The sequence below is a fragment of the Ursus americanus genome, chromosome 13, assembly GCF_024610735.1.
Source record: "Ursus americanus isolate L20-20 chromosome 13, mUrsAme1.1.p, whole genome shotgun sequence".
NCBI lineage: Eukaryota > Metazoa > Chordata > Mammalia > Carnivora > Ursidae > Ursus > Ursus americanus.
Window position 1 is genome coordinate 32179480 of NC_142139.1, and position 21948 is coordinate 32201427.

At 35.7% G+C, this 21948-nt stretch overlaps 1 protein-coding gene across 9 annotated transcripts in view; it reads right to left on the minus strand.

Moving 5' to 3' along the window:
- Positions 1–21948, minus strand: part of INPP4B (inositol polyphosphate-4-phosphatase type II B) — a 745035-nt gene that overhangs the window by 113477 nt on the left and 609610 nt on the right. For all 9 annotated transcript variants that reach the window (XM_087866479.1, XM_045798922.2, XM_087866474.1 and 6 more), the window contains 2 exons: positions 18743–18920; positions 7928–8131 (listed from right to left, as the gene is read on the minus strand). In XM_087866479.1, coding sequence (XP_087722605.1) covers positions 7928–8131; positions 18743–18920 — 382 coding nt within the window. The remainder of the gene's footprint in view (positions 1–7927; positions 8132–18742; positions 18921–21948) is intronic.

Below are 21948 nucleotides of genomic sequence, written 5' to 3' on the forward strand. Positions count from 1 at the left end.
CAAATGAAAATATCTGATGTTGAATCAGGCATTGTAAGAGTCAATAAAGTATCCAAGGGAGATGACGGTATTCAATATAAAACCACAGGAAAGTCACCATTACATTAATAAAAATAAAGTATCTCTGTTAAAAACACTAGTCTGAGGAGGATGAACTGCTGATTCAGCAAATCCATTTATTCATTTATTCCTACATTAACTCTGAAAAATACATTGAGCTAGTGTGTATAAAACACTGTATTAGGTGCTATAAAACAGGGAACTGAAGGTGAATGTATTAACTTCATGTGGGAAAATCTAGAAATTGTCAGGATTTCATGAATATGCATGCACATAAAGATCTCATTTGGGGTTTCTTTTCTTTAATAGAACATTTGTGCATTTTAATGGACAGTCATGAACTTTGCTTAATCACCTTTTGTGGACTTTAATATTGGATAAGTATTCAAAGCACATTTCTCCTGAGTGAAATGGACTGGAGAAGTTCAGGAATGTTTCCCATCCATCAAGAAAACAGATGATAGAACACATTTCAGTTGCCACATAGGGAACAACTAGCCTAATACTCCCTGTCTTTACCTGCCCTTTCTGATGGAGTGAGTGGATGCTTCCAATATTCCCTCCTCATTATAAGATTAACAAAACAGACAACTTATGTGTGATTAGGGATGAAAAAGAAAAAGCTGGGAAAGGGGAAAATAGTCATTTCCAATCATATTTGCTGGGTAACATCTAAAATTATTTCTGTGTAACTAGGACCTTTGTAATCAACACACGAATAATCAAATAAAATTAAAATTGCCACCACTGGGTTTCTGGAAGCTTCTGAAGGCCTTAACTCATCATATTGTATATTCTTCACCATGTTCTTTGGTCATCTCTGATGTTCTATATCCACCTTGAATTTTACTGCTTTCTATGTTTTGATAGATTTTGGAAGATGTTTGATAGATTTTGGAAGAGGACTTGAATAGTCACCTCTCAAGTTGATTATGACACTGGGAAACATGCACTAAGGAGAGAGGGATATAGCTGGGTACTTTTGAGTAGAAGAGAAAAAATAAAATCCCCAGAATTCATGAATTCTAGTAAGGGACAAGGTACCTGACATAGTGCAGAGTCATGTTAAGGTTAAATATTCCATGTTTCAAAATAAGAAGGTAAGCAAGAATAATTTGAAGGCAAATTTCAAAGTCATTAATTTATTCTACAAATAAATAATGAGTACCTTTTCTGTGCAGATGGCCTCCTAACTGTGTGGCTACAGCGGTGATCATGATACGGACTTCGCCCTTCAGGAGCTTATAAAGATCATGAACACATGGAATAAACAGATATATAAGCAAATGATTATAATTCAGTGTTCATGAGGTTGTACGATCACAAGATGCAAGAATAATGCTTTATTACACAAAATGTTTTAGAGTTGAACGCATATATATATAAATATATATATACATATACATATGTGTGTGTATATATATAAAAAACATACATCTCCATCTATAACATAAAATTTGGAAATAAATGGCCATAATTTAGTGGAAATTTTATTCCTTCAGGTAACTAAGCTATAAGGTGTTGCTTTAGAAAAGTGAAATCTTAAGTTAGTATCTAGCTGTCTATAAGCATTAATTACCTCTGAAGAATGAGATTTATTCCCTTCCTATTAAGATCAGGTCAATGGTTTCACATAAAATAATTCTAGCCAGTCAGAGAACTAAAGAAGATCCCTTTGAATTACTAATTTGCATAGGTACCTCTGCATTATGCACAGCTGGAACTATTTTCCCTAGAGGTAAGGTCTAAGATGGAGACAGAAGATGGCAAGTGAAGTTGAGAATACAGATCACTTCGGATTGCCCATGGAGGTATCTGCCTGGCTAAATATGTTTTGCCTTCAATAGTAATATTTTGCAACTATGCATGCTTACGGTTACTAATTATAGCAATATAAATAGTTCTATCGATACTCTTGTGAAGCTTAACCATTCATATTTGTTCTAGACAGCATTAGAGAAAGTTGTAGTACAAAATGGAATGTGAGATGTTGGTAAAGAACACGCCAGAAAGTGGTTTATGTAAATCTCATTGCAAAATGCAATCTTTGAGAATACTGAGTTACAGAGAAACACAATTTTTTTCAGGTTATAGATGACTTTATTAACAGACGTCTGATATAAATATTACTATAAATTTATGCTCTTGTTTCTATAACTTACAAAATTATTGAAAATTTATTATGGATTAATGTGGATCATCTATTGTGCTTATGTGTCATGAACACATTTTACCATAAGAAGTCATAGCAAATGTTCCCGAGCTTAAGCATGGAAATATAATTTGATTTAAATTTACAACACAAAGAAGGGAATTAATTGGGTAATTTGGGTGGTGAAATGTTGCCTGCTACAGAAATTTAGTTCAACTAAAAAACTGGGTTTGGGATATAAGTAAGTAAAAAGAATAGTTTTCCTACTTCTGTTCTTTGCTGGTATGGATCAGAATATAAAGGATCAGAAGTTTATCTTTTTTTTGAACAATTTTTGAATGAGGGTAGACAGATTTAGCCCCGAACCCATCAGTGTAGTAATGCTGAAGTTAAATCACAGTGTTCTAGAGAATAGTATAATTACTGGAAGCCACAAAAACTGGGTCAACTTAATACTTTAGTTGGATGACATGCTTTCATATTTTGGACAAACTAATCTTGGAATCCCAGCTGCTAGAAGCATCTGTTGTAGAGATAAAGAGAAAGAAAAGCAATATGTCATTTTTACCAGCTAAAAGATGAAGAATGTTATATTAGTTTATTTCTTTGCACAGATTGTCATAAAATCCCAACATTCCTTTGGGTTTAATTGTTTACTAACTTTTCAGGAAAATAGATCTTTAAAGCATTCAATCATTTAATAAGTAAAATTCAGCAAATAACACTTTTTTTGTCGACGATCATTTTAGTTTCAATCTCTTCCATATTGACTAGATAATTATTACCCTGATTATATGTCATCAATTTTGCCAACAAAACAGGTTGAAAAGAGAACAGCCTCACACTGATTTAGAATTAATAGAGATTCTTTCTCCTAACCTCAAAAAGAAAGGTTTTTATGTGAACAGAGTAGAATTCAAGAGTAATTTACAAGTGTATATTTACTTTCCAATATTTATTGTAAGAAGCTAAAGACAGTTGTTCAAGTTAAGTGATTGTTAAAACTACAGTCATTATAAGACATTAAATAAAACAATTTTTTTAAAAAAATGGAGCTACCGTAATCCTATCTATAAATCTAAACCAACTTCAATGATCAGACAATGCTTTCATATATCACAGAAACCTAACTAACTTAACTTAAAACACTGAATTATTTCAGGAAGTTGATTAAACATGTAATCAGTGCTGAAACTTTTCTAACACCTAATTAACTAAGAAAAGTGGAACACAAAGTTATGTTTCCAATTCATTTAATAGCACTGTCTCTGAAGGCATTTTCAATTAGCTACATTTTCTTTGGATTTACTCAACTTTTCAAAGTTAGATAAAGCTTTGAAAATAATGTTAAATGGTTATGACTTTAGTAGATTTTTTTAAAGTAAGGGATTTCTATCTTGTAACCAAAGTATCTTTTTAATAGAAAGTGGTTGCTATGGAAAATCAATTGGAATGTTATGTAACAATCAAAGTTAGTTACATTTGTACATAGAGTCAAAGTATATTAGAAGGAGAGAGAAGCAACTTTTCTGAGTGGGAAGGATTTTCCTTGTAATTGTGGCAAATTTAGACAAAGTATTCATATACTTTCTAGCAACAGTGGGTTCTGGAGGAAACTCAGAAATTATATGAAAGAAGATAAAGAGGCAGATCTTTATTATTATCCTACCCTTCTGCCTGTGAAAGAAACCAAAACAGCTGAGAAACTGAGAGGACCCTTCCGCTCAAGACTAGGAAAATATTCCCAAAAGAATAATAAAGGGTAAACCAACAACCACACAGACTCCTACTGCAACCTTGACTGGTCCTTCACGAGCACCAGAATTACTCTTAATTTTTCCAAATGTTGCTAGTAAGCATCTCTACCCATTTTCTTCGGTGCCTATTTGAAACTTTTACCCCTCTCCTCATCCTATCCTCCTCTTCCCCTTCTCTTTGCACACGATTCTACTTTAAGGATAAAATATAGTACTCACGTTAATATCCAAACTACAAAAACAATTCATACAACTCAATGGGAAAAAAATTTAAAAAGTGGCCAGAGGAACTGAACAAACATCTTTCCGAAGAAGACATACAAATAACCAACAGGTACACGGCAAAGGGCTTGACATCAGTTATCATCAAGGAAATACAAATCCAAAGTACAATGAGATAGCACCTCATACCTGTTAGAATGGTTATCATCAAAAAGATAAGAGATAACAAATGCTGGCGTGAATGTGGGAAAAAAGAGAACCCTGTATACTATTGTGGGAATGTAAATTGGTGCAGACACAAAAACAATGCAGAGGTTCCTCAAAAAACTAAAAATAGAACAGCCATATGATCGAGCAATTCCACTTCTAAGTACATATATGCTTGAAGGAGATGAAATCACGATCTCAAAGAGGGACTGGCACGCCCACATTCACTGCAGCATTATTTACAATAACCAAGATACGGAAGCAGCCTGAGTATCTACTGACAGACGAATGGGCAAAGAAAATGTGGTATATATGTGGAATATCATTCAGCCATAAAAAGAAAGAAATCCTGCCCTTTGCAACCACATGGATGGACCCTGAGGGCATTAAGCTCGGTGAACATAAATCAGATGGGGAAAGAGAAATATTGTATGACCTTATTTATATATGGAATCTAAAAACAAACAAACAAAAAACAAACTCATAGAAACAGAGAACACACTGATGGTTGCCCAAGGTCCTCACCCCTCAATAGGTGAAGGGGGTCAAAAGGTACGAACTTGCAGTTATAAGATGATAAGTCATGGGGACGTAATGTACACTGTGGTGACTATAGTTAGCAATACTCTATTGTCTATTTAAAGTTGTGGTAAAGGTTCTCCAAGAAAAATAATTCAACTATGTGAGGTGATGTATGTTAATTAAATTTATTGTGTAATGATTTCCTAAATCATTATCATGTATACCTTAAACTATTACAGTGTTAGATACCAGGTGTATCTCAATACAGCTGGTCAAATATTTTAAATAAACAAAAAGAAGCCATCCAGCCTCACCCAGCCTCCCCAAAGTGAAGCTGATCTTTACATTTCCCCTGCGGTCTCAGCAAGAAAGCCCACTTTCCACCTGTGTGCTAGAATTGAGGGTCCTCTCTCCCGAGAAAGGCCCTCACTCTACCAGTCATCACCTATCTGTTTCTCAAAAGGTTTTTGGAGTATAAACATGCTCAATTTTCACCATCTTTAAAGCGAAACAATAAACAACTAATAATAATCACGCGTGCGCGCGCGCGCGCGCACACACACACACACACACACACACACTCTCTCTCTCTCTCTCTCTCTCTCTCCTTATATGTCAGGGGCTGTGTGCTTGTCTGAAAGTCATTCTCTTTCTTGAAGGGTTAACTTTCTATTCACTTTTAAATCTTAAGAATTTTACTTCTGGGAATCCACATGACCACCAGACTCCTCCCAGCTTTATCCCACATACAACCCGGAGCTGCTCCGCAGTCGTCATCTGTCTTTCTAGATCCTGAATAGGCCGTGGAGTCGTCGTGTCCCCTGGTGGTTCATTCTGCCTCCAGCAAGCCACACAGTGAACCCAGCAGAGCAGGTGTGCCGGGACACAGGACGGCTCACCACAAACCTCGTCAGCTCACCGCGCATTTCTCACGCTCTTCCTTCCTTTCCCCTCATGTGAGGGTCTGTACATACGATCTTGGGCGGAAGTCATATTAGCAGAGCCTATTTTCCACCACCCGGCTCTCCCCAACCTTGGTCACAACATACTGTAACTATTTGCTCACATGTCTTATCTACCACGAGACTGTTGAGTTCTAGAACCCAAGGATTTAGTATCACTTACCTTCCCATTTGGAGCACCTGCAATATAGAAGGTCTCAAAAATTATCGAAAGGAAAGGAAATAAGGAGGGAGGGCAGGAGAGGGACACTTTTGAACAGCAGAAAAACAGCGAGGTGTGGGGGAGGATTTAAATGACACAGTGAGGTGAAAATGATCAAAACGAAGGATATCCAATTTCAAAATTCTCACTTCTTTTAACATAAAAAATGAAATTATGTGTCAAAAGGTTAACATTTATGTTTAATTAAATGAAATACAAGTTATTTTCCATATCTACTCAAACTCTTTAAAATTCCCAATACACATTTTATGCTAGATCCAGTCTCCCCATTTACCTCAAGGGATAGTATTAACCCCCATAATAAGACTATTTAATGTATGCATCTTTAAAAAGACAACGTATAGCAATAATACTAAAGTATTATTTTAATAATAATATATTACTATATATTATATACATAATATATTACTATATATATTATATACATAATATATTACTATATATATTATATACATAATATATATGTGTTACTATATATAATAATAAATACAGTGCATTTGCTTACGCCTCTCCAGGTAATGGGGCATTATTGCACAGGTAAGTCATTTATCTCATGACCACCCGAAGAGCTAAACAGAACAGGGGCTGTTATTTTCATTTTACAGTTGAGAAAATTGAACTTCAGAAAGGTTAAGAGGTACATACGCCTTGGAGCTGTGAATAAATTGAAGAAGAAGGTGAAGGTAAAAAGGAGAAATATTAGATTTGCTCTTTTTGAAAATGCTTCAGTGGGAGAAACGCAATCTTAATCAGCGGCAACAAATACTTGTTCAGCATAAACCTCTTGGAACCCAGCTCTGTCTTTCCTGGGATAGAAATTTTATCAAAAGAGAGAGCAGGCATCACCTCACAGCCCTTCAGACAGCAATTTTTGTGAGAGAGCCAGGTCTTCCAAATAATTTACTCCCCAAACGCTCTTAAATTCCAGGGTGGCAGGAGAAGTGATCATTAACTATTTACCATCGATATGGCTAGAATGCTATTTCTTGGTTAAACTCGTGATACAGTAAAGAGCTTCCTTCTCTGCCGGTGATGTGCACATACTGGGGTGGTTCCTGGATGATCAATACGTGTTTATTCAGGAGTAACTGTTACCCTTTCCCCAGAACCTTCACGTGTCTCTTATCTTATTCTGTCCAACTACAGCTCTTATTACCATGCTGGCTTCTTTTTGTTTTGTGTGTGGTTTTGGTTTTGGGGGTTTTTTTTGTTTTGTTTTTTGCTTTACTAGCTATTTTTTCAGATGCTTTTATGTGGCCATCGTTCTGCCAATTTTAGAGCACCTGGAGCGACGTCTTCTTTTAAATAACAGAATCATGAACAAGGATTTAAGAGGTCTCTCTGTCCACTGCCATTTAAATGGTAATACTTCTTGAAGTACATCTGGAACTGAAACGCTGGATTGCAACGAGAAAGTATTTGCAACAAGTAGTGGATTATGAGTGATTTTTTACTCTTTTTCTGAAAACCACAATTTTAATGGTTTATATTACCTTAGCAATAAATACAGAAAAGTATTGTAGAATCCTGTAATTGTGGCATCTTTGCTTTTATGACATTTTATATATACATGTATATATTATATATATACATCATGTATATATTATATATATAAAATATATATATAATGCTAAATGAATGTGATCAGGAATAAAACTAACATTTATAATTTGCTCCCAAGGAAAAAAGTGACCTATTTATCCACGCTCTGTATTATGACTACTTTCCAACTTGTTTTGATGAAAAGCAGAGATTTCTCATCTTTCTTGCTTTACTCTTCAGGACTAAACATTAGGAGGCAAGCAATGTGCATGAGACTTACCCACTCTTCCTCATCATAGTCTGAATGATGTGGTATGGAGTCCTGCCTTCTCACCGGCGGGGGTGGGTCCTGGGGACAGCTGTCCTCTGTGCTGTTCTTAGGAGACGGTGGTTTCTTAAGGACACCTCCTGGTCTGGCAGTGTAGAGGGCTAAAAGAGCACTTCTGACCAGCTGATCCTTGAAGGCATGTACAAAAAGCTCTGTCTGGAAAGAAATTGACAAGGATTAGAAACACCGTGGTAGGCATCCCAGCATAGAGCTATGAAAAGGTCAACAGCAGATTTGTTGGCACATAAGTGGTGTGCCTGGTGGAAAAAGTACAGGCAACAGAGAGAGAAAATGATTCATACCAATCAATGAAAATAGTTGAGTTCTGGGATGCCGCCAAGGCCTCGAGTCCTCCTGTTCTAAAAGTTAATGCTGAGGTTCTGTGGGCACCATAAACACCAGCTGTCTCCTCAGCCCCCTCTCTTTTAGTTCCAAATTCTGTCTTTGAAGATGAATTTCACTAGAGATAATCATTTGAACACCATCTACCTGCTGCGCTTTTCAAGTAATTCCAAATGCACCTTAAAAGAAAGTGTGATGAGACTATGTATATTCCGTATTTTAAACAGAATGAAAGGCTAAAGAAAGGAAGATATATCTTAAAAATAGAGGCAGAAAACTTTTTTTCTTCTTAGCATCGTGAGTAGTCTGCCCATGAAAATATTTGGTTTTTATTCATTACCACCCCCTAAACTGTCTCCTCCACCACGTGGTTTCGGTGATGCTTAGTGTTAATGAGGCTGCTTTGGAACTTGCCACGGGTAGATGTTTACAAGCTGGTGGTAAATACTTAGTAAATACTATAGAAATGATGGCTTCCCAACAATAAAAATTTTTACAGCAGTACTTTGCAATTTCCTGATGAAATGTCTAATAGCTTCACTCTGTACTCGACTGGAGGATGCAGTGATTGATTTTCTGTATTATACTACGTTTAACATGCACGTGGTCCAACAATCTACTCAAAGAGTAGAGAAGTAACTCAAGCATTGACTCATATTGTTAACACATTCACACTTTGCAATCTGTTAGGAAGGAGCCCTTTAACTCAAAGCATTATTTTGAATAATAGTTGACGCCATTGCCATTTAATGAGACACTTGGATGTAATGCTGACTTCACCATTGCTGTAACTCAAGGTAATCCTTGATTGGCACATTCTCGATGTGCAGTCAACAGTGCCATGTCTAACTAATGGTTACTAAATTATCCCTAAAAAACCCCTGTTGCGAGTGTCGGCAATTAAAGAAAACCAGATAAACCCCACGCAAAACAACTGCCGAATAAGACTGTGTTATATCTACATAGTTAAGTCTTTGCAATTGGTCATGAAGTTCTAGAGCTGGAAGAGACCTCAAAGTCAGACCTCTTCATTAACCAGATAAGGAAACTAAGAAACAAGAATGGTGCCCTGTCCTAGAACAGAGTGCTTACTAGTAACACAATGGAACAGAGCCTGAGTTTTCTAACAAATTCAGTAGCTTTTCCCCTTACTCCACACCATCTACTAACCCACCATCACCTGCATGCTTCTGTCCTTCTTCTCTTCTTCCTTAATCCCAAGCCCCCCGAGTGCTTTAGATATCTATCCACTCTTATAATTAATCATGTCTACATTGCTAATGTAACTATCTTCACTGTTAAACTTTACTGGATGTTTTTAAATATTCTTTTAATCTATTGGTCATATTGAAAGCACTCTGAAGGTAAGGAGACAAGAAATATTAAAAAAAGAATACAAGAATAAAAGGTTGAAAAATATTTTGGTAATAAATTAGGAGAACAAAAGAAAAAGGCAGCTTATACTGAAAAGGCACAAAGAGTAGTGTTAATTGATGTTCACAATGAAGTGTTAAAATGAGAATGAAAGTTACCAAAAAAATACTGATGAAAAATTTAGCTAGACAGTACTCAGACAAGGCAGTATAGTTAAAGCAAAATGGGGAAACATGTTATTTACATAATTTTCATACAGCATGGATAGATCCATCAATGTGAATTTAAATATTTAAAGATGCAAATTTACTTCCATTCAGCTTAACTAAACTATTTCTTTATTGATAGTTTCAATAAATTCTTTTGATTTATTTTTAGAGCAAAACAGCTTGCCTTCTTTGAATTCCTGCTACTACAGCTCCAGTCTCATAACAGTCACCTAATTACTATGTAGCTGAATATCTATTCACACCCAATGAAATCTACGGTTCTTATAATTGCCATCATTTTCTTCCCATTGCATGCATGTACAGAGATTCCACTTCATTTATTCAAATCTCATTTGGGTTGATTTAACACCAAAGACATCAAAGATAATACACTATATTCTTGCAGTTCTACAACCCAGAATTTTCTTGGGGGTAGCTGAATGAACACACAAAATCTTATACAAACACTTTGTGTCTATATTGGAAAATCGCTTTGACTCTTTGGAAACTCTCTGAATCACGAAGATCCTTTGCACAGAACTGCATTTTGTTAGAAAATAGCTAAATATTCCATTGCTATAACCACATGACCTGCAAATTTTCTTGACCAGCACTACTTAGTAAATGTAGATAAATGTAGACCCTGATGTTTTACAGTCAAAATAAATTAGCTTGAAGAGATTAATGTAATCACTCAATTCCAATACATCTGCGTGCTGCTGTTCTTGCAACTGAGATATCAGGGAAGTTAAAGTCATGAGAAGGATGTGACCATGTCTGAGTTGCCCACTGACTCAAAGTATTGTAAACCTTTTTCCTTTTCTGACTCAGCTCACGTTACATTAAAGGAAAGAAAAAAGGCTGTCTAAATGTTATCCTAAGGGTAGGCAAAACGATTTATTTAAAATAGTTTAATAATACGTAAAAAAACAAAAGCATAAGCTCTGAACCTAAGGTAGATCATTTCATTTGTTTGATATTTAAAAAGAGAGAGAAATGTTATCTTAAAAATGAAATGTTTTTGTGTCTTACTGACATTTTTCCAATTCATATTCTCATACAAGTATTCTTCAAAGTAACACACAGAATTATTTGCAAGTATAAAACCAGTAAAATTACTTCTCCTGGGGATGAATTTCCTAGGTTCCTAAATATTAATGGCAGAGGAATAGTTAGGAATATGTTTATTTAAAACCACCCCTTTTAACTAGAGATCTCAACAAATTAAGCAAAGTATTCTATTTAGAATCTCCTTATTTCACTGAAAAAATTCAAAGCAATGCCTAATCCCACCTGCAATACAGAAGTAGCCAATGACATAAACAGGTTATTATTATTATTACAGTAGTCATGTATATGGCAAAAAAGAATCCTGTCTATTTTTTTTTTCCGGATCCTACCACTTCCTATTGTTTTGCACCTAACTAGCTTCATTTATTTTTATCAGCTACATCGGTCCCTATCTGATACCATTTGATTTCTTTTTTATTATTGAGGTATAACTGACATACAATATTATCAGTTTTATGGGTACAGTATAAGGATTCAACATTTATATATATTGCAAAATTATCACCACAGTAAGTCTGGTTATTTTTAGTTTTTAGAGGCTTATTTATTTATTTGAGGGGGGAGGGGCAGAAGGAGAGAACCTTTCAAGAAGACTCCCCAATGTGTGGGGAGCCCTATGCAGCTTGATCCCATGACCCATGAGGTCCACACCTGAGCTGAAACCAAGAATCAGTTGCTCAACCAACTGAGCCACCCAAGCACTCCTGGTTATTTTAAAAATTTTGATAAGCTTCAATTATTTCATAGGGCAATAGCGCTTACTCTGGAATTAGTACATTAGTATGTGTTCAACATTCCCCAAAGAAAAGAACATTGAACCTTCAGGGCAGTTACTTGACATCTGGGCAGATATACAAACTATCCACTTGACCTTGGCTAAATCACATAATCACTTTTCCCTAGTTGGCACAAAATTACAATGCCTATCTGTGAAACTCTTATGGTAGTCCATTATAAACTGTGAAGTGCACTCTTCTACTTATGCTCCATGCTCTTCTTTCTTGAATGATCTGTTCAGTTTCCTTTGTTGACTCATCATTCCAGGCTCATTTAAAATATGGTAAGTGGATCCTAAGGGACCTTAAACCACTTTCTTGAAAGCATTTTTCCCCCCTATTGGTGATGTAACGCATTTCTCCATAGCTTCAACTGTCATCTTTATGCCCCGGTCTCTAAAACCCATCTCTACCCACCTACTGAACCAGCACTGTCACCTATTTCCATCTGAAATTCTCTCAAGGTTAGAAGTCACAGCCTGATCTCAAGTGGTTTTTGTTTTGTTTTGTTTTTGTTTTTTTAAAGATTTTATTTATTTATTTGACAGAGAGGAAGACAGCCAGCGAGAGAGGGAACACAAGCAGGGGGAGTGGGAGAGGAAGAAGCAGGCCCACAGAGGAGGAGCCTGATGTGGGGCTCGATCCCAGAACTCCAGGATCATGCCCTGAGCCAAAGGCAGACGCTTAATGACTGAGCCACCTAGGCGTCCCTCAAGTGTTTTTAATAGATGTGTTCTGTCCAGCTTTTCAAACTGTGTTTGAATGACTTGCCTTTTCATTTTTTAATAGTGTCTTCTGAATAGTGTCTCCTGAAAACTTCATTGAAAGTTTTTGACTTTGATGATGTCTTATTTATCATTTGTTTTCTTCTTTTGGTTCCTACTTTGTGTGTTCTAAGAAATATCTGCCTAACTCATGATGACAAAAATTTTCTCCTGTGTTTTCTTCTAGACATTTGTTTGTTTGCTTCTTTCTTTTAAGCTTGTATATTAAGATCTATGATCCATTTTGAATTAATTTTTATAGATGTGTGAGGTAAAGATAAGGAAAGGTGAATTTTTTTCTTTGCATATGGATATCCAATTGTTCCTGAGTTTTATGTTAAAAATATGTCATTTTCCCAGTGAATTTTCTTTGCACTTTTGTCTAAATTTATTTGAACATATATGTGTGGATGTATTTCTAGATTCTCTATTCTATATTCACTTGTCTATACTTACACTAATAAGTTATAAGCCACATAATACATTGGGTATTGCTTTTATTTTATTTATTTTTTCTAAGTTTTTTTTTTTTGAGAGAGAGAACGTGGGGGGGGAGGGGCAAAGGAAGAGGGAGAGAGAGAATCTTAAGCAGACTCCCTGCTGAGCTTGGAACCCTCATGGGGCTCAATCTCAGGACCCTGAGATCATGACCTGAATGGCAATCAAGAGTTAGACACATAACTGACTTAGCCACCCTGGTATCCCCTGGGTATTACTTTTATTTTAAAGAGTAAATATGTTAAAGTAAGTTAAAGATTGAATTTTTTAAATATCTGTCCACATACTTATCATTTCTGGCACTCCTTATTCTTTTGTGTAGATCTATTTTTCACATGTTATCACTTCCTTCTGCCTGAAGACTACTTTAAAATTTGTAGTAGTGCAAGTTTTCTATGAAATCTCTCAGTTTTTATTTGTCTAAAATGGTCTTTATTTCATCTTTATTTTAAGATATTTTCTCTTGATATGGTATTATAATTTGTGTGTGTGCGTGTGTGTGTCAGTACTTGGAAGATAACACTCTACTGTCTTCTGGCTTACATAGTGTCTAATAAGAAGCCTGTGAATAATTCTGTTACAGATCTCTTTCTTTTTCTTGGTTTTCACTTTATCTTTGTTTCTCAGCAGTTTGATGATGATAGACCTTCATTTTTTGTAATGTTTATTCTGCTTGGAGTACACTGAGCTTGTTGGATCTATAGTTTCACTGTTTCATTGAATTTTGAAGAATTTTCATCATCGTTTCAGCAAATATTTGTCTGTTTTCCTCTCGGCTTCCTTCAGGACTGCAGTTACATGCATATTAGACTTTCTGGTATTGTTCTGTAAGTCATTCTTTTTCTGTTTATGATTTTATATCTTTTTCTCTCTGTACTTCATTTAAATGGTTTCTAATACTATGTTTGCAAGTTCACTATTTATTCTTCTCAAGTGACCAATCTGCTAAGTCCACCTAGTACATATTTTTATTTCAGAAATTATATTTCACAATTCTCTCATTTCTATGTTATTCTTTCCTAGATTTCCATTTTTCCCTCATCCTGTTTATGCGTTTCTCTGCTTCCCTAAATATATGGAGCATATTTATAATTGTTGTTGTAAGATCCTTATCTGCTAATTTCATCATCTCTGTCTTTTCTGGGTCTGTTTCTGTTGCTTGATCTTTCTTCTGGTTATGGGTCATATTTTCCTGTTTCATTTTTGCTTGGTATATGCTTATTTCACCAATTAACTACTTACCGTTTAAAGGGCAGTATAAAAAGAAGAAATAGAAATACTATCACAAACTTTCACCTTCATTTATATTTTTATATAATATAAATAAAACAAGTATAAATAAAACAAACAAAAGAACCTCTACTAAGTTCTTCTGTTTAGTTTGGAACTGAGATAGACCTAGGAATGGTTGAAGTAAATAAAAGTAAGAATTCCTTCTCAGTACCTAAGTGATCAACGTAATCAATGTATTATGTGTATCTTCAACTTCCTAGTATCCTGGCTTCCTGGCATTGTCATTGAAAAAAAACCCAGAAGAGTTCTTAAGAAAACCCTGAGTTAAATGTTAGAATAAAGTGCTTTGTTTTCTTTTTTTGAAACACAACAGGATGCTTCAGTATATTATGTTAAGGTTAAAGGATACTAGGAATTAGAAATTGTGAGATTTTGTCAAATATACTGTGAGCACAGCCTCTAATATTTGTAACAAAATTCTTGTGTTACTGTTACCATTTAACAATTGTCATAATGTGACACACCCCATTCTTTTAAATGTTAGGTTGTAAAAGTTAAGGGCCATGGTATGCAGTAGTTGTCATATAGCATCCAGTGCAATACCGCACACAAGTCAGTGCTCGATATTGCTTTCTGATGAGCAAGAATAATAATGATTTTCTAAACAAGATTTATCGACCTCTGTGAAACAGAGAATGTGATGGGCATTAAAGCTAATGTCACACATATATCTAAGCTATGAGAGATAGATGCCCATACACTGTCTATACTTAGGTCCTTATTTTTTCAGTTTGAATTTTATCACATTACTTTTTTCTCCCCTTTTTTTTCATAATATTGCATACTTTCAGTCTAGTGGAAAGGAAAATATATTTTTATCCCACTCTATTATAACCTTTCAGATCTTATGTTAAAATTTTGGCCTATCCTTTTGTCTTCTTTATTCAAGTTATTCATATAAATTCAGAGTATCTTTTGTTATGAACCTGTAAGATTAAATAATTTCTTTATTATTTTCATGAATTAATATGCAACAAACAAACCCAGTCATTCATCAGAAGGTACACTAATAATTAAAAATTAGAACAACTTAATTGAGTTTGTGCACATTAGGACATGAAAAAAATTAAAAATTTTTTTATTTTACAGAATTTCAGTTTTGTCCTCTCCACTCCCACCCCCACATCCCTACTTGTTTCCTTCATTGCATATACAAGTGTCCCTCACGGAACTCATGGAACATTTGACCATATTGTACAGTGGCTAAGCTCACAGCATCTGGAGCTAGATTCACAAGGTGTGTGATTCTGGGTGCATCATATATATTTCTGTACCTCAGTTTCCCCTACTGTATAAAATAAGGATATTAACAGTAACTGCTTCATAGGATTAAAAAGATTAGATGTTGAAAATAATAGTGCCCGCTTCATAGACTTGTGGAAAGTTATAATAACACATCACTCACAGTTATTAAATTCCAATAAATGCTACCTATTATTGTCATCATCATTAGCAACATAAATAACCATTACCATCAAGAACCTTGAATCTCTTGGGAAGAAAAGAAACAGACCTGTGTCTTACTCCATTTAGAGCACCTAGTGTCAGAAACCACACCTAATAATTAGTATGAACTCAGTAAATATGTTTTACTTTTCATAAATTGAGTTTGTTTTGTTTCCACCGATAGATGTTTAGAGAGAAGGACTTTTGCTGGGGAACCTTAGTCTTATGGCTTGGTTGTCAGTAACAATAGAGATGACATGAATTGACTTTGGATCTATAAATACTGCTGCTCTGAGATTCTCTGAATATGCAATTGTCTCTGCTGTCCTTTGCTTTCCACCCCCCGACTCTGAGTACATATTGATCTGATAATGTGTTCATTGAGATCATCTCCAGATGCAACATGTTACCTAAGAGGAGAGATGCCTTCTCATTACAAAATATCCCCAGCCTAGTACAGAGAGCTCTCCCATATTTGACTATGCAGTTTCCTTGGTAAGTATGAACACAGATAATCCCTATTATGTATTGAATATGCTATATGAATGAGCTCCAAAGAAAACAACCAAAGTACTTATTTTCTAAACATACTGGTTCAGACTCAATAAAAGAAACAAGAGGGCTATCAACAAACAGAGGATTTTTATGCTCTAACCCACAGTGTGCAAGACCCTGATCTTAAAGACAAAATGTCTTAGAGGTGCCTGGCTGGCTCAGTCAGTAGAGCATGCAACTCTTGATCTTATTAAGTCTGAGCCCCACATTGAGTATAGAAGTTACTTAGAAATAAAATCTTAAAACAACAACAACAAAAATCCAAAATATTTTAAGGTACATCTTTCTAATATTAAATTATAATAAAATTTAATATGCCACTAAGGATATTTGTCTTTTATGCTAAGTTCATGGATCATATGTTATTTTGAAACCATAACTATTAGCCGTCTTCATAGATTATGTAAAACTGTTAACTTAGATAATTCTTTGAAATTCCAGGCACGAATTCTTAAAATAATGCATGGCTTGCAAACTTAACTTAAAAGAGATCCCCCTGATTTCAAGGGCTGACAGATTTATTAGTAGATGAAGCTTAGTCTACTTAGTAGAAAAACATAGCGGAAAAAGTTGGAGCAATGCTGAATTAAAGGAGAAACTACACATACCCTGTTCCATCCCCCACCCCAATCACTGCAGCAAGTTGTAAATGATGTATGAAATGACAAACCCCTGCCCAATGCACAGGAAGAATATAAATACTGCTCTGTAATCACTGCAGTGATGTGCTATGTGCTAAGATTTTCTGCTTAGGTGAACCCAGAAAAACCTCACATCATCTACAAATCCAAAAAAGAAATCAACCAAATCCAAAAAAGAAATCAACCAAAATGAAATTATATTATTTTACTATATGCAAAACTCTCCTCTTTTTTCCTCTTTTTTTCTAGCCGGAACACATTTGTTGACTATTTGAATACTTAAGTGTTGCTGAGAAGTATGTCTAACAACAGATGTTTAAATTTTTTTAAAAAGGAAATGTCAAAACACATATTACACAGAGGATACCAGAAAGATTTTCCATTCCAGAGTCAACCAGACCCGGGTCTGAACCTTGGTTTTGTTTGAATCCTAGGTTCGACTCTAGCTGCGTGATTTCGTCCATCTTTTTTTAACTTCTCTGAGCTTCAACCATTTTCCTTTGTGAGATGGGAGACCCACACTTTGAAAATTAAATTTGAAGATTAAATGAAATAATGTAAATCATAAAGCACAATAGTTGGCAAAGTAGGGTATCTGTAAAATGTGGGTCAACTTTTTCTTTCCTTTTCATGATGGAAGTACCTGTTATGTCATGGAAAGAATGCTGCATTTTGAACTGGAAGACTTAGGTTGTCATTTTTCACTTTTTAATTTATGAGACAATTCAGTTGACCTTTTTGAATAGATATTAGCTAATTTTTAATGAAAATAGATATTATTTTTTCTGTAAGAAAAATAAATGATAATGTATACATTAAAATGCCCAGTGCCAGGTATTAATATTATTAATTAAAATATATGAATAAAAATATACACATATAGAATACCCAAGTTTCTATGAATCTGTTCTTTAAGGACATGACAAACTACAGTTATTTTATTCTAAAATGATACCACGAGAATTTTTTTTTTGCTCAGTTTCTTCAAGGTCATATTTATTGGAACTATCCCATAATAAATTGCAAGATGTCCTCAGAACACAAAGGTTAAGGATAACTGTATTGGAATTGGAGTCCAGGACACTTGGTTTTATATTTAAAATCAAGCTACAACTTGTCTTTTCTATCTTGCTTCTCTCTGAATCTTTCAGCTGCCTTAATTAGATATGGAAGCGGATGCTGAGTATTTACCCCATGCTAGACTACCTTTCCTCTTTGCATATACAGGCACAAGTCACCTTTGAAAAAATTAAGGTTTAGGTCCCACTACATTTCAAACAATAGCTAACATTTTTGAAATTTTTTAAAACCTTCTCCCAGGAGATAATGTTGTAGAAAGCAAACTGAGGTAGAGGAATTACCTCAAGCTACTGATAAGAATCCACATCAAAGTTGTGCTCTCAGATGAAGTGACATTCCTATTCAAATGCACGGCTTCATATGCATAAAAATTAGTTGATCGCCAGAGGAAAATAAATTTTCAAAATCTAATTTAACTCATTTAATAAGTCCATGAACTAAAGAGAGTGAAAGATGTAAAGAAACAGAGAAAATATACCTCAACCAATAATAGGTTTCATTTCCGACTCAAAAAAAAAAAAAACTTAATGCTTAGTAAGATTTGGAAAGAGAATGAGGCCTATTCATTTTGATCCTGTGGCAATACTTTGAAGCTTACTTTTTAACCTAGTCTATTTTACATTTCCAGATGCTATGAAAGGCAATGTATGCAGAAAGCAACACCAACGGGGATTTGGGTATTTCATTTTCCCCACTGTAGTGGTGATTTGGATCTTACTTTTTCTGAAAGCATCCTTAAAGAATTCTTCAAGCTGTCTGGAGAACGCTGGCTTGCAGAATTAAGCAGGAGGTCTGCATGGGTTGCTATCAGAGGCTGTAGATGATTGATGTTGCTGAGAACTTCTTTTGCTTTGGCTGTGTTTTCAGGTGAATAGTAAATAAACTGGTATCCAGTACTGGAACAACAAAGATAAAGGCAAGTTACACAAAAAAGCAGAAAGAATTTGCAGCCCTTAGTACCAGATGGCAAATGAGAAACAGAACTCCAAATAGCATGACTTCCTTTTGAACAGATAAGAACTATTCTAAGAGGTTTTTATGATGTCCTAAGAGTTTTTTAAGTAAAATGACCAAGATATTTTTTTAAGACCAAGATATTTTTTAAAGATTTTAAATGTGAAATAAATCGAGTTTTGCTAAACCACTAGTAAGATTCTTTATAATTACATGTCAGGTATTAGTATTCAAAACAAATTATTGTTAATTACTAATAAACTTGAAGTCACATTAGTACAGAGTGAAAAGTGTAAGCATTTATATTCAGGCTAATCTGAATATAAATTCTGGCCCTGCCACCTACTAGCTGGGTGACCTTAGGCATGCTTCAGTTTCCTCCACAGGAAATTAGGAATAAATATACAAGAATTCTAAGAGGTGGGTAAAATGGGTCATAATTCATGAAATGCCTACAATAGTGCCTAACACAGAGCAAGGATTCAATAAGTACCACCTATATTTTCCCCCATGGTAGGTAGGGCAGAGTGAGTAAATTTTAATAGCTGAGAAATAGGGAGAAAATATTTTAACGCCAAGTGGGCATAGGGAGAATTTTATTGGATAGAACAAGAATATTTATAGCATATCATAATTTAAAAAAAGAATATTTGTAGCATAAAAATTTCATTATGCTATCTTATCATTACCCATTTTGTTCCTAGTGGTTTCTCATTTCACTTGTAAAAAAATCTAAAATTGATTACTAATTGAAGAATTACTGACTTTTATAATCATCATCTAAGAATCGGTCAAGCATACTATGGGGGTAAGGATTCCATGGAATGAAGGAATCATTGGATTAGGGAAGACAAAGGAAGCATTTCAGCAGGGAAAGGAATAAACCAGCAAAATACCTGCCAAAGTGAAAGAAGAGGCAAGTTCACATGGTTGGTGCAGCACTTGCTTACCTCCCTTTGCATCCAACCCTCAAAGCATTTTTCATGTATCATGCACTCTGTGTTGAGTATTTTCTCTACACTTACCAGTTAAATTATTAAAATTCCCATAATTCCATTTCCTATTTAGAAATATTAGAACCCAATAAGAAAAATTAACATCTAGGGAGCACTCTCCCTCCCCTTCCATTTACACTAATGACTTTTAGGGAAACATATCAGTTTCTTCAGAAGACAACACTCTTTTTTTGTAAACATATAATGAATATTCCTATTATTTTATTTATATTTATTGCAATGATTTAAAAGAAAAGCCGCTGGTTGCTTGGACTATTCAGAAGGGAGGACAAGAAGCAGATGAGGGATGCAGGTTTGTGACGGCTAAGACACGCGTTGCTAGTGTGTGACACTTAGGAGAATTTGCTCTTAATTCTGTACTTACAGACTTTTACATTTCAGAAGTGGGAGCCTAAAAATGAAACATACCTTAACTACTTATTATATATATTTCAATGCAAATTAAAGCAAATGAACAAAGAACAATGGCGAGGAGGAGAAAGAAAACAATTGTCCCTGCCAATTATCTATAACTTTTTCTGGTTCATCTGATCTCACGCGGGAGTATGCTAAGGCCTCTAACAAAAATTGCCACCTGTGATGTCCCCCTTACTCATCTGTACTCAGACCCGATACAGAGTTCAATCCACCACAGTAGATTAGGAAATCAAACAACTCCGTGTTATTTTGGCAAAGAAAGTGGTTACCTAAAGATATTGGTGGGTCCTGGGGGTGGGGATGATGTTTGGTACCCAGCACCTCTGACAGCAGAGAGAGACTGAACTACAGACCCGGCAGAGAAAGCAACGTGCAGTAGCTTCTTGGCGGTCCCTCTCCACTGCTCCGCTCTTCTGTCATAATTTGCTTTCTGCTGTCAACTTCTGCGTACTGACAGGCCTCCCACGGCGTAGCTCTTGGAAAGCAGAGCTCTGGAGGCCATGTGTGGTCTTCCATCTTTCTCTCCCCATAAATGTCCTCTTTGAGGATGTCATGCCTGCCTTCTCATAACTCAATCTCATGCATTCGTTTGACTCTTGGTCACCACTGCCTTCCTTCTTTACTCATCTTATGCTTCCCTGGCAGTTCATAATTACTTTATTCCTGAACGTTACTTATTTTCATCATTATTATTTTTTTAAAGATTTTATTTATTTATTTATTTGAGAGAGAGAGAGTGTCAAGCCAGGAGAGCTGGGGGAGGGGGGCAAAGGCGGGGGAGAGAGAGGAGGAAAGAATTCCAAGCAGACTGCGCTGGGCACGGAGCCCCACGTGGGTCTTGATCCCCCCCATCCCAGGACCCTGAGACCATGACCTGAGCAGAAGCCGAGAGTCGGACGTTCAACAGTCTGAGCCATCCAGGCATCCCTACTTTCATTATTTTTTTCCTACATATTTCTTACTCTGCAAATTCCTTTAGACTCTCCTCTCCATTAGAGTCTACTACATACATTTTCAAGATTTACTTCTTACATGTTCTTTCCTTAGTACCAGTTCAGTGGTCCTCAAATTTTAGCAGGCATAAGATTCACTTGGGGATGAGGAGAGGGCCTGGGTGTTTGTTTTAAAAAATGCAGATTCCCTGGCAACCCTGGCAGATTCTGCTTCAGTGGGTTGTAGCATCTGCAACAAGGGCCTCAGGAAACCCAGCTGACGCAGAGGCGCAGCTGAGCTCTCTTAGAGGCACCCGCTGCCCTTGTTCTGGCCGTGAATCCCCTCTGAACCCTTGAGCTGGCTACGAGATGACTCTGATAAAGGTCCTTTCTCTTATTCTAAGTTTCAAGTTCCTTGTTCCTAAATTATTCTCATTTCCATGACACGCTTTACAAGGCTTGCTTTGCATCCGTCTTTATACCTCACACAGGTTGTTTTCCTTCCCTTCTCATTACCAGTGCTGCCTCCCCTCCCTACTTTTATCATCCTTTCCTCCTTTCCCTCCCAGCATACTCCCTTTTCTCTTCGCCTCCTTCCCCAAACT